Source organism: Solea senegalensis, linkage group LG9 (assembly GCF_019176455.1).
Source record: "Solea senegalensis isolate Sse05_10M linkage group LG9, IFAPA_SoseM_1, whole genome shotgun sequence".
NCBI classification, from domain to species: domain Eukaryota; kingdom Metazoa; phylum Chordata; class Actinopteri; order Pleuronectiformes; family Soleidae; genus Solea; species Solea senegalensis.
In genome coordinates, this window is record NC_058029.1 from 16800007 (window position 1) to 16814516 (window position 14510).

General features: G+C 39.3%; 1 protein-coding gene across 1 annotated transcript; it reads left to right on the forward strand.

Moving 5' to 3' along the window:
• The first annotated feature begins 351 nt into the window (after nt 1–351).
• Nucleotides 352–13185, forward strand: LOC122775161 (syndecan-2-like). The gene is made up of 5 exons (XM_044034945.1): nt 352–599; nt 7344–7455; nt 9261–9472; nt 9597–9900; nt 10298–13185. Exons 1-5 carry the CDS (start codon nt 537–539, stop codon nt 10459–10461), a joined length of 855 nt encoding a protein of 284 aa, XP_043890880.1. The 5' UTR covers nt 352–536; the 3' UTR covers nt 10462–13185.
• The last annotated feature ends 1325 nt before the right edge of the window (nt 13186–14510 follow it).

The window sequence follows — 14510 nt, forward strand, 5'->3', positions numbered from 1 at the left end:
TTTTGTTCAGCCTGTCCAAATCAATGGAAGTCAATTCATGTGTGTAGTAGACTGTTAGAACTACATGTAATTCAAGCCTATCTTTGAGAGGACATTTAAGGACATTTTGACTGGTCCTCACAACTTTAAAAGGCTTTCTGAGGGTTAAAACATAGCTGTAGAGTTTGTTTAAGGGTCAGGCTTTTAGGTGTGATGGTTAAGGGCTAGGGGATAGTCTATACATTGAGTGTCCTCACTAAGAAAGCTGTACACAAAATGTGAATGTGTCCACTGAGTCCCCCCATCCCCCCATCCGCCTACTTCTTCTAATGACGTCACGCCGTGCTGACGTCACCGCGGAGCCACGCTGCTGTGCCAGACCAAACAACTTTTTCAAAGCAACTCCACATCACGGCGCGTCCACACTACCACACACTCACTGCCGAGATTTAACCACCAGTGAAAACGCAGCCGAACGACAATACCTTGACTCTCAGTTCACACAGTTGAGCCTTCCTTTTTTTTCTTCTCTTCACTTTATTTGCCTTCCGTGTAAGATGAACAAGCTGTGCTTGTTGCTCCTCGTCGGACTGGCGACCGGGTTTATCGGCGAGAAAAAAGTAAGTGGCTCTTTGAATCGCGGTTTTACTTCTTGTACTTAGACCAAATGACGTTGACGTGGAAAAACATAAATGTTTGTTTGACTCGATAACATTGACGGTTGTGACCTGCTTTTATCCGAGTTTTGGCACCAGTTGGTCGTTAAGAAGTTATTCTTCTCCCCTTGTTGGTTCCACATATACTCAGTGGAAATACTACTTATTTTACTAATAGGTAGACACTGACCGATTAATCGATTGATCGAATATTTTTTTAAATGAATCGGCCAATTACTGTCATTAATGTAAGTTAACACAATTGTGGTCTCTGAAATGTGGTAAATGCTGCGTACCAGGTGAGGCAGAACCTTCGTTTTTACACCCAGAAGTTCATTTGATGATTCGTTAGATTTGAAATATATAAGTGAACCACACTGTGTTCTATAAATGATTAAGGTAGTTATATTTTATTACATGGAGGAAAAAAAAGACCAGTTAAACACACAGTGTAAGACAAAGAAATTGCAGCATGTATCAACCATTGGTTGCCTTCAGCCTCAGCCAGTGAAAAATCCATATCAATCGACGTCTACATCCGTCTGATCGACAACAAAGTAAAAGACAGCGTTATCTTCCAGGAAGCAACAATATTTATACGAGATATGTTATTTGTGGCTCAAAACTCAGGCGTCTACGTCTGTCTGTCTGTGAAGTCTGTTCAACCTCCTGCATTTATCAGCCACATGGATTTAAAGTGTCATTATTTATTAACTGTAACTAAAGAACATAGAGGTTTCTGGAGAATAAAAACTACTAAGAGACCAACAGACTCCTCCTGCCTCTCCCTCACCGCCTCCTCCTCCGTGTGTCTGCTAAAAGCTGGAAAACACCTGGAAGTGACAGGCTGGAGCAAAGCAGTGTCACAAGTCTGCAAATATCCCGGCTACATGATTTATTGACTGTAAAAGTCCCAAAATGTGAGCCAGAGAGCTTTGACACCTCTCCATAGAAGCATGATATTTTTGATTTATGGTCTGTATATTGTTGAAGGGAAGAGAGCTGAAACCTGAGACTGCTCTGCTGGATATTTGTTGTAGGAACCCCAATTGAAGCACACATAAGCCCAATTTTCTGTTTTGCTTTTCCCACCCAAGATCCCATGAGAACTCGACTTTACTTATTTTTTACTCCTGTGTGATGTTTCCTACTCTCGTCCACATTCTCTTTGATTCCACCTTACTTTATGCCACTAATGCACAGACTTCGGTCTTAAATTGCTGGGTGTGATGGGTTACATCGTATATTCAAGCTGTCTCTTTGTCTCCGTGTGTGGCTGAGGTGGCCATGGAATTACTTGTTAGTCAGTCAGTGAGTGAGGTTACTCATATCTGGCAGATGAATGTTCAAACAGGCTTGCTGCCCCGTGACAGTTTGTGAGCCGGTAGTTGTGTCATTTTCTGGATGGATGACTCACAGTGAGTCCCACTGGGCTAGTCCAGGCAAGCATGGGACTGTGTGCAATACTCACTGTTTTCCATCCAACCAGAAAACTCAGGAGGAGGAATTTAATTTAAGGGATGTTTGAACACATGACCAAATCACTCACATGACAGGGAGAGCTAATTTGTATTATAAAGGAAGACGTCACTTGACGCGGACAACTGGAGTTTTCATGTGCTTTTAACAGCATACGATCAGTCACAACACATTAGTGACAACACTGCTCTCAATGTGAAGGGAAGACTGCACACATGTTATTGGCTTCCTAACTGTTGTGTTGCACTGGCATTTTTATGACTTTGCTGGTTGTTTGTGTCTTTCAATCGCAGCGTGTCCTTGGGGGGGATTCACAGCATTGTCAAACATGAGAACTAGACCTAAAACAGAGCTCGGTCGTCTGAGGACTCTGAATGTGCAGATTCAAATGACTCTGATTCATATCTTACCTGAGGACTTTAGAACATCATGGTCATGATGGTATCATTCAGTATGCTGCTGTGCACGTTTCCAGTACATTCCTGGGGAACTTTAGTTTGGGAAGTTTTCATGGTATTGTTTTGGAATTCCCAACAAATTTGAAAATGCCCATTCACGCCTGTTCTTCTTATTCTGGTTCAAATCCCAGAGAGTGGGAACTGTGGTTGATGTGCATAGCACCTAGGCTAGTTTACATTACAACTGAAAGTATACCCGCATGTGTAATTCGACTCCCAATCCCACTATCTGGGTGTGTGGAGAAATTCATTTCGTACAGTTTCTATCAGGTTTACATGTATTTTAAAGTCCAGTTTGTGTCATACTAACAGTTTTTTTTCTCCCGATGTCATGTGAATTGTCTTTTCTTGTAGTGTGACTATAGTGTCACAGTTAGGATTATGGAGAAATCCTTGAATCCCATTCCCACTGAATTACCTGTCCTTTTGACGGCAGCAAATTCACAAAGTGAATAAAAATAGGGCAATACAATCTGATTAAAAAAGATATAGACCTTAAAAATATAAAGTTGAATACAAGCAAACAGATGAACAGACTTCAGGTCAAAGGCAGGTGGGTCAACCGCAGAGCTGAAAATGTAAAAATAAAACGTAAGCAAATGGTTTTACCTTTTTGAAGCATTTACAAAATTACTATTGCGAGGCTAAATAGATCAACTTAATGCAAAAGGGTCAAGGATTTTTATGACATGAAGCCTTTGCTAAACACACTCCCCTCGAACACAGCATTGTGTGACGCTGCTGCTGTTATCAGGACGGTGATGACAGTCTGCTGTGTACTTTTGGCTGTTACACAATCTCATTCTTGACCTGCCTGCTTGTGGCTGACATCCAGCTCGTCGGGGAAATGCATCATATTAAGCGTCAGCCCAGCAGACACGGAATAGAAAAATAAATTTGCTGATTTCAGATTTAATAACGCACTTTCCCAACGCACATCCCTCCCTGTTGTATGGCTGCAGTGTGACCAGCTGTTTCCAGAAAACTGTCTTCACTATGACAAAGCACTGGGATGCCAGATGGTCATATACGATCTGAATGTGTTTGTGCACTATATATGCATTTATAGGTATGTGTTTTCCAGATGTGTGTCTCCCCTGAGCGACTGAGTCAAGTCTTCCAGTAAACCCTTAAACGTATAAGATCTTTCTGGCAGAGGGATGGACATAGAACCTGACTTTATTTTGTTTTCCTTGCTTTGTTGCAGTGTCTACAGTACGTGCTTTTGTGAAAACCAGAGTTGAAACAACTAGTTGATTAACAAATCAGTCAACAAGCATACAAGTGTTGCTTTAATAATGTTGATTTAAGCAAATGACGTGTGTTTATCAAACTCTTTATTCGTCTGATTGAATTAATGAATGCTTCTAATTGAAAATATCAGACTGGACTATATATCTACCTTAAAGCTTAACCCTGTATCACGGTGTATGAGACTGAGTTTGTTGTTTCCAATATTTGACATTATTTAATAATCAGCTTTGGCCAATCAATAGTCATTAGCCTATTTTTACACATAACAATAAAACTATATTTTTTCTTCCAAAAGTTTATTTGACAAAGTCATTTGTTTGTGTGTTTCATGTGTTTTATATTTAATTTATGTGGTATTTTTGATTTGAAACATGTAAGTACACAGATTGGCCAAAAGATATCAACATCTGTCACACTGACTTCTAAAGGCATAGTGATGTGATGTAAGTCTGTGGTGTGGCTGTGTATAATACAACAACATAGTTGTATATAAGTTAAAACTCTCTTTGGTTATCAACACAAATTGTAGATTTAAGGTAAAGACAAACACGGCCTTCAAATGTCACTCAAGGTCTAATGGTTATGATGTGAGAGGTGGAAACTGTGTGTGTGTGTGTGTGGTGTTCAAGAAAGTGGTGAGAACACAGCCGTTGCTGGGTAACCACAACTTAGGACAGCATAATAACTTCCCACTCGGTGTCTAGAGCAGGGGTGACAAAGTCAAATGACCTGGCGGCCAATGAGCATCTAGTCTGTTCAAGAGAGGGCCGGTCTACAGAAAAAAAGGCGGGGGGGGACAACTGTTCAGTAGTGTGTGGGCAATATGAGTTTAAAATTATAACACAATATTCTATTCTATCATGAAGATATTCATGATGATATTTCACAGAATTTCAAATGAAAAGTGCTTGTTTTGATATGGAATGATGTATACAAAATAAATGTATTCATATCAAGTTGGTGGTGTTAAGGCGTGATGAGTAATTGACTCATCATCAGAGAAAATGAACTTCCACGTCTTCCACCGTTTCTAAAAGTGAAACAGAACTTTCATAAAAGTTAGTACAGACGGTGGAGTTCATGTGGACTCTTCTCTTCAACAGCGGCAGCACATGAAAGCCATTAGTTTGTGTGTATGTGTGTGTTTTGTTTTGACAAGCACGCAGCATCTGCTTTTGTAATCCCACGCTAAATGTGGCAAGAATGTGAGGATCCCGTCTGCGTTGTCAGTCACTCTTTGTATTACGAGACGTTGCTGTCCTTTGAAAAGTGATGTTGATGATTTTCTGTTTGGACTGCTTCATCACTGTGTGAACATCTGGTTTGTCTCATCATGTTTTGCTCACCTCCCCGTGTATTTCCACCTTTGGTTGTTACGTCTCAGTTGGCTTCAACAGATGTTACACTGAGCTAAAACGTTGGCCCCGAGTTTCAATCTAGTTAAATATGCACAAAAACACACCTGTAGCATGTTGATGTGTTGAAAATGAAGTCAAATGAAGTGTTTGGTCTATACTTTAGAGACCACACACACACAAACACACACACACACAAGTCTGAGTTTGTTTGATGCGCTTCCCTGCTGTTGTCTTGGACTAAAGACTAATACGTTAAGAATGTATCTCTACATTCTTGTCCCCCAAGTGTGAATATTTATTGGAGCACGAGACAGAATAATAGTGGCATCTTGTCCTCGGTCCACAGCGGTCCACAGCGGTCCACAGCACCTGTTTAAAAAGAGACACACAGTACTGCCCCTGTCTCTCTCCTCTCGTTTTCCTTTCTCCTGCGTCCCTCCTTCCTCCCTCTCTCAGCACCTGTGTTAGTGGAGGCATAGTATACATACCAGACATACTTCAGTTCCCCATTAGCCATATTCATTTGTGTGTGTTTCTGTTCTGGACCATGTGTGAGAACAAAAAGTCAAGTTGAATTGTGGGCCAGTGATTGGGGCTGAAACATGTACTCGGCTATTGCTGAATTAAGTGCCAACGATTTTGATAATCAATTAACAGGTTTGAGGGGTTTTCTAATATTGCCACATTTATTCAAATTCTTTGTTCTGCTTCTTAAATGTGAATATTTTCAGGTTTCTTTGCTCCGTGTAAGAAAAAATTAAAACTCCACAAAACAAGACGTTTGAGAACATCAGCATTTCCAGGTTTGGCAAACACTGATCGACATTTTATGGACCAGACGATTACTCGATTCTTCGAGAAAATAATCGACAGGTTAATCAATGATAAAAAATAATCATGAGGTGTGTGTGTGTGTCACTATGAACTACCTATTGAGGGATTATTTTTGAGTTCATGCTCATGAGCTGGTCGCTGTCTTTGATTCAAGTGTTTTCTAGTTTGTCTGATCTGTTTGTTGAACGACCTTCTTTTTGGAATGATGTTGCTGAGGCCGTTTTATTTAACTCCAGTCATCTCTATCAACATTTCTTTGTTATGTGTCATATTTACTACAAGCATGAGTCACGTAATCTATTTCTGTACTTTATCTCTTTTGGCTTAAGTGGTGTGTTTTTTTCCCCCACTCGGATAAGGCTTTCCCTTTGGAGACAGAATCTGTGTTCTGGTTTTCATCACACTCTTTGTAGAGCATTTGTGTTTTGCAGAATACGAAGTATGAAACGACTTCCCGCACGAGTGTGTGTCTCTTTGTCCGTGTTTGTCTTTTGAAGCAGCTCTATATCTGCCTCTTCCTCACACACACACACACACACACACACACACACACACACTTAGGTCTCTGCTGTCTGGCTCTGTGAAGTTTCACAAATGACTGCCACCATGCGTGAAATGAAGTAGGAACCAGCCTCTCATGTCTGCTGTAAATGTGACGGTATGGACGGGACTACGCACAGAGCTTATATTCACAGGCACCCGTGAACGTATCTAGCATATTTGGGTAGCATAGATCATTGCCTGTACTGCAGAACTGTAGAGATGCTCACATGTTTTCCATTAGAGCAGGGGTGTCAAACTCATTTTTGTTCAGGGGCCACATACAGCACAATTTGATCTCAAGGGGGCCGGACCAGTAAAAATAGTAAAATAATAGAATAATAACCTATGAACAACAAGAACTCCTTTGTTTTTTCTCCTTTGTTTTACATTTTAATGAAGGATAATTTTACAAAACATGAAATTTCTTGAGAACTATAAGTGCTATTTCAACAATATCATGCCTAAATTTACTATTTACACAGCACACTGGATCTATAAAGGCACAAACATTTAGTCACGGATATCTGGAGCATTTGACATTACGTTTAGATTAATGTGAAATTTTAACAAATTCATCCTGTGGGTCGGATTGGACCCTCTGGCGGGCCGGTTCTGGCCCCTGGGCCGTATGTTTGACACCCCTGCATTAGAGGAAGGAATTTTGCGAGCGTAAATGAAAGAGAGATATATATGTGTGTGTCCATGTCCCTCCCTCTTCTTCTTTGTTAGTGTTTCTCTGCTACCAGAATGAAATGACTTATAAAAATGTTTTTAATTTCCAGCTTTTGGCCGCGGCAGATGACATGTACTTAGAGGGCCAAACATCTGGTGACCTGCCAATAGATGATGAAGATGGTGACGACGACGGCTCAGGGTCAGGATCGGGAGACTATGGTAGAGAGACTTCATTATTATGGATTTTAATCATTTGGCTTTACACTTTCTACTCTTTATCGTTGCCTGGTGTCATCTGAATATCAGAACTTCTCATTGTTATAAAATAATTACTGGACCTTCATGATTGTGATTATGGCTGTTCTCACCCTCCAGTCACGCGTATTTAAATACAAATTTCATTACAAGCTGCCCAAAGGATTTTCTTATCTCAGGACGTGTTTCCTAATCTACCATATATCCCCTTGTTGCACATGTCAAACAAATGAGCAGTACTGTTGTTGACACAAGGGCTTGTTAGTGCAGGCACAGAAGCCCTCACTGTGCGCAGATGTTTGTCCCGAGGTGATTAAGGTGGTTAACCACGTGAGATTTTAGTGGAGGTCCATGGATGTCTGAGTGACTCATCTCTGCACCGATGACGTGTTGGAACATTTAGTGCATTTGCAACATTCCATAAAGATTAAATGTGTTACAGTTGGGGGCTGTTAAATGAATAGTTTTCTTCTTTATCACAATTAATTGCAGAAGTTCAGGTAGTTAATTGTGATGAATTGCATCTGTATCAAGTCATAAATTCTATTATTTTGCCACATTAATAGTGGAAAGCAACTTTTACCAGTGTGTCATAATTGAGAATTGAATCAGTGCAACAGATTTGTTTATGAACTTGCCCTGGAGTTATTTGATCCATTCGCATCTACAGAACAAGCCTGAGGTAACAGCATTTGCACTTGGCATTGGTTTAGTTGTACCTGTTTACATTCTAAATTGATGCAGGCAGAGAAGCAGCAGAACTGCTGCTCACCGCCTCTCGACAGAGCTGCAGCTTCATTTGTTTAGGTTCCCTTCCTGACTCAGTAATTCTAACTGTATTCCGTCTTTTTTGTCACATACACCACATAGAATTGGGCCTCTCATGTAAGATGATATTGTGGTTGTTGTTTTAAAGATATGCAAATTGACATTATAGAGTATGTAAATGACTTCAAACAATGACAATGAAACGTGCACTGAAACTCCACACATCCCCTGAATGCATGCTGCAGAAACTGCAGAAATGTAGCAGTGAGCTGTGTCACATAACCACTAGTGGGCCTACATAATCACATGACCTCTCACTAGCAATCCTCCCTGTCGCACAGGTTGGCTGAGTCTTGGAAACTGTTTTGTTATTTGCTCTTGCAAACCCTAACCCTCTTGCACTGTTTACCTTACAGCAGAGCATCTGCATGTTTACCCAGAGTCCAAAGTTTCTGCCCTGAAGTTCAGTTATGTCTTTATTATTATTTATTTGAATGCTAAAGAAAATTAGAGTTGTTAAAATCAAAATTTTAAAGGATATTGAGTAAAGGCCTGTCCATACGTAAGAACAGAAAAATTAGTTCTTGGTCCTGCCACCTCGAGAAAACAAACAAATTCCTCTGTTCTTGCAGAGTATCTTTAATTGTCGTAATCGTCAATCCCCAAAAATATCTAGATATAATTTGTTGCCGATGTCCCCCGCCCGTCACACAAAGATCACAAGCTCCACGTGTGAACAACATAGGCGCAAGACGCTACATCCAATTAATGCAAAAAAAAAAACATCAGTGCTTAATTAATAGTGATTAATGTGTAAGTGCTGACAGCCCTAATTATAGTGTATTCAGATGAATTACCCCAATTTGTAAAACTCACATATTATTATAACTCCTGCATTTAAAATAAACTAATGATCAGTGGATGTAGATAAAGACTAATCAGTTCAAACTTTTCCTTCACTCTTAACATCGGTATTTTGTTTCTTTCTTTTTCTGTCTCAGCTTTCAGTGACATCTCAGATAAAGAAGAGCTAATCAGAAGATTCCTCCTCAACATCTCTAAGACTACAGTCTCCAAAGAAATGGTGCCAGTTCAACCACAGCCATCCGCAGACTCTCCTCACATCCCATCAACCACCACAGCAGCAGCAGACAGTCCTGTCCAAAGAGTCACAGAGAAAACCTCACCTGGTGGAGACAATAGCGTGGAGGAGGTACAGAACTTATTCATATTTTTCACATGACCATGACGCTACAATAAAGGAAGGCTGTAAATGTGTTCTTATTCTACGTTGTTATTCAGTTCACTAAGCGCTTACCTCGTGGATGTTCTTCTAGGTGCCGCGTGCCGGCCCAACCGCTGACTGGTTCACGGAGCACACCAACCCCAGCTCTACCAGCCTGCCTCCCAATGAAGACACCACAACCACATTCAGTATAGACATCAGCGTGACCAAGGATAGTGACGAGGACAACAGTCTGGACAGGTGGGACATCTCGACCTCCAGGGATGGGGAAGGAAAGGTTGTCATCAGCGAGGAGGTCGACAATGAAATTTCCGCCAGTGATCGGCGCATAAACGGTGACTTTTCTGAAGAGGTGACCTCAGAGAACTTATGGGAGAGGACAGAAGTTCTGGCAGGTGAGAACAGATCATACACATGTTTTTTTTGTTGTTGTTTTTTTCATTGATGACGAAGGATACCCTGATTTTAGTGTCCTTGAATCATATATCTTTAAAGGGCTGTTTCACCCATTTTTTTGTCCACTCGGTCAAGTGAAGGATAAACTTAAAATCATTCTGGTGCTGCTGTGTTGTTTAATTCACATTCAAATGAAGATTTGGATTACATTTGACCAGTTTTGTTTTATTTATTTATTTATTAATTTTATCTTTTACTATAAAACGTGTTCTAAGAGCAGCGTAGGGCTTTAAGAATTTAAATATTTATGACAGTGTTGGTCATTATTTTTATTTTTTTAAGACGTGAAAAACACTGTCAACAAATAATCTTAATATTCTCATATGTCCTCTCCAGCGGTGATAGCATGTGGAGTTGTCGGATTCCTCTGCGCCGTTTTCCTGCTCCTCCTCCTCGCCTACCGCATGAAGAAGAAGGACGAAGGTAGCTATGACCTGGGAGACACCAAACTCTCCACGACAGCCTATCACAAAGCGCCTTCCAAGGAGTTTTACGCCTGAACTGTTACCAGCGTGGACGTAAAATGAAATTTCTGCCAAGCGGGGCTGAGAATGATTCTATAAACAGCTGATGATTCGTCGTGTGGAAGTTTGAAGTCAAGCCCCTCTGCTCTTCTACAGTAGATTTATTTTCATCATTCCCAATGTTTTGCTTCTGCCTTCTTTGAACACGTTCCTTTCTTTTGTCAAGAAGAGGTCATAAGAAAACAAATAAGCCTAGTAAAGTACATTTCTGTCATTCCAACCCAGGGACTGAGTTACGACACTTAATACTCATTGTAAATTTTTAAGAAAACAATCTTCGCTAGAGTGTCACAGCAGGGAACAGCCATTGTGTTCTAGAGACAAAATCAGTTTTAAAGTATTGATCACACGGTGCCTTTAAAACCACATTACTTTCACAAGCTGATCCATGTGGGGTTTGACTTGGTTCAGCGTTACAGACGCATTAAATGTCTTAGCTCAGAAAAACAGCACAAGTCAATAAACATATGAACGCGTTTATAATGCCGTTAAATGAAACCCCCACACATGGGGTTAATATTACAAAGAACCTTCTAACGTTAATACTCTAATACACTTTGTGTGAATTCAGATTTCCTTGGTTTAACGTCTTTCATTGTTACATTTCATTTTCTGTATGCTGTGCTGAATTGAACATTTAATGTTGTTATGAAGAAAGAGTGTTTTTTTTCATATGCTGTCCAGTATTGATTGGTATGAGAGACTTTGTTACTCTGCAGGTACATACTGTATTTTTGTTGTTTAAATCGACCAAATATAAATGTTTTATTTGTTTGTGGTTTTTTTAGTAGGTTTTTTGGATGTGTTTGCATATTTAAAGTTTATATTTCCATAAGCAGAGATTTCAGTCTTTTTTTTTTTTGTTAACTTTTTGTTTGCATTTATATAAGCAGGTAAAAGTCCCTCAACATGAGTAGAATTTTTTAGCAGTATTTGATTTGGTGACAGTGCAGTAAGTTTGGGGACATGATCGCGTAAGTGAAGCCAAAGCTTATCACTATAATTCAGAAACCGTAGAAGTGACCAGTGACCAGCACATTCCTGTCGCACTGTCAACTTGACACTGTTGCGATGACGGGTTTCAACTTAAAGGGACAGTGACAACATTCAGTGTTTGTCACACTTTTAGAGTCTGGCTTTATGGAGCCGTATCCGAGAATGAAAATGCAATTAAATCAGTGAACGTTCCCTCTTTCTTTTTAGTTGTAATAAGCAGCATACGCCATGGGGAGTTTCCAACTCTGTCATGTGTAACTGTGTCATGTTTTTAACGTTTGTTAATGATTCTTAAGTCTCTCTGTATTGTAACCAGCTGACGGACCTTTAAACAATGTTAGAGCTTCAATAAGGAGACATTTATTTCCTCTTGATAGCATTCTTTTTTTTTACTTGGGAGCACCCTGTAAAAAATTATTTAGGAAACATTGGGGGTTTTCCCCCTAGTAAGCTATCTACTTCTACATCAATAGGGAAAATGTTGCTTTAATGCTCTATTGGTGGCCTTAAAATCCTAAAAAACAAACATACCTTTTTGGATGTGAAGATACCTGGGAGTTTGAGTGAGAATAACAAGACTTAACCTGTCATTTATCTACACATTCTTATTCAGTTTCAGATTCATGTTGCCCAAATGTGATATCATTTGGGTTTAATGGAGAAAAAGAAACGTGAGGTACAGTCACTTCCCCGCCATTTTTGTGTGTTGGTAAACTTTCCTTTGTTAAAAGTCACTGCCCCTGTTTCTTTTCATTTACTTTAGTGTGTGATGTCACATTTATCTTTTATACTTTAATCAAGGCTTTTCGGTAGTGTTTTATGATGTAATTGCCTTGGACATGATAGAACTATAAACCTTATTTTTAAGAACTCTAGACTATCTAAATGCAAAATATGCAAACTACCTATTTACTATGGCTGGAATAAACAATCTTATCATCAACCTGATGTGATTTACTGTTGGTAGCATGTATTAGTTGTTGGGCATTTAAATCCTCAGTGCCTTGCAATTCATTGTCTTCAGTGGTTTTTTACAGTATTAGTGTTATACTTTGACATTCGAGCTGTACGGAATCACATCTGTAATAATAGTTCAGGGTTCGACTGCACTGTGCCAGTGTGGTCACATCAGAAATGTCGTGACATAAACCACGCTTAACTGAAGGTTTACAATATGGATGATCAGCACTTGCTGAACATCCAACAGGTGATCACACACAGTAACCTTTCTCTTCTAGGATTTCTATGTTTATATGGTATGCTGATGATACTATAATTTATATGTATTAATTTATACTCGCTCAATCTATAGGCCAACTTTGTCAGTGATAAACTGGGAGTCAACACTATTTACTTGTGGTGAAAGCCTCTTCGTACCCGTTGCTCAGTTTTTGTTTGTTTTTTCATATTTATGATTTTAGAGGATTCAACAAGCGTTGGTTTGATTCAATAAAAGAGGCAGTATTGTTTTGTTGTATGAATGGCTTTAAGAAATGCATAAAATAGGACAATACGTTCATTTTCATCAGAAATGAATGAGGTGACTGAAGAAAAACAAATAATCACCAAACAAAGACCGACTTGCCAAAATGATGTACATGTACGTATGTGTTAGACGCGGCATACCATGAGAACCATGTTGCTAAAAAAAAAGGTGTATCTTCTGAGGTTCTTTACTGAATAAAATATGTGGCTTTAATGCAATGCCAGAACTGTCTCTCATTCTTTCATCTTGGGGATTAATGGGACTTCTCTTCATGATTTATTCTTTGATCTTGTGCACACACGACAAGGGTTAGGGTTAAGCCCTTTAACTTTCCTCCAGAAATCCATGGTGTCAATAGAAGATGACACAGACTGTAAAGACAAGCTGGACCAGACGACACGTATTAAATGTCCATGCAGTAAAAGGCTGTCTGCAGGCAAAAGCACTCAGCCTAAGCTTTATTCCATTTGTTTGCACAGTAGCAGAGAAGCAACACTTCCTTCTGACCTCAAGAAATATCCTTTTACAAGTGTAGGTGCCAGATAAAGAAGCAACATGTGAAAGGAGCCAAATGGTCAGATGTTTTCCAAAACCTGAGGCAGAGAAAAAAAAACAAATGGAAAAGAGGCTTGTGAAAAACAGAGGATGTACTGGGAGTCCTATTTCCTTTTTATATGAAAAGCAGAAGTGTGACCTTCCTGACTGCTGTCATTTACAGTCAATGCAGAAGATTAGTTGTATTTTAACCAAAGATTAAAGATGTGGGTGGAGATATGAAGTGATTTTGGCAGCATTGATTTGATCAGGACACTGAACATTGAACACAATTTTTATTTGAAACAAGGAAATTAAGATGTGTTGCCTAAACTCACTATATACAGTGCATCACAGCACTTTATTCATGATTTCATTTTTCAATTTTCATACAGTTCATATATTCATCTCATGTTTTTCCTCAAAAATGAGGTTTCGATCTTCATTCAACACACTTACCATAGCATGACATACTGTTAAGAATGAGTGTTATTTGTGGACATCTTCAGGGGTTAGCTGTAGGCAACTGCCTGGTCTTGTTTGAGATAAGTTAAAGACCAGCTGAAGCTCAAGCAAGTCCAGTTGCCTACAGAGGACTATGACCTGGACGACAGAGAACCTTCACAGACGTGTAATTTATGGACAAAGTTCATTTGCCTAAATCAGGGGTCAGCAGAAAGTTTTTTTCATGTAAGCAATTCAATATTTGGCTAAATCATCATATCTTTATCAGGCAAATTCTTTATCTACTATACTACTTCTAAACTATCCAATCTTGAACAAAAATTACTAATTTAGTAAATGTATTAGTAACTAAAAGTAACTCAAATTTGCCACCAACTGTTGCTAGTGTCTTAAAATGGCTTTAAACTCAACTTGTTACAAAGACTCTTCTAAGAAACAAATATGTGTGAGATGCGGAGAATAAAATTTAAAAAAATACCCATAACAGACCATATTTTCCCTTTTCGTACTGTTTCAGTTTACTCTTTACTATGTTATTAGTTAT

Coding starts and splice junctions, on each gene's coding strand:
- LOC122775161 (XM_044034945.1), top strand. CDS start 537: ATGAACAAGCTGTGCTTGTTGCTCCTCGTCGGACTGGCGACCGGGTTT. Junction 600..7,343: donor GGTTTATCGGCGAGAAAAAA/GTAAGTGGCTCT, acceptor TTTAATTTCCAG/CTTTTGGCCGCGGCAGATGA. Junction 7,456..9,260: donor GTCAGGATCGGGAGACTATG/GTAGAGAGACTT, acceptor TTTCTGTCTCAG/CTTTCAGTGACATCTCAGAT.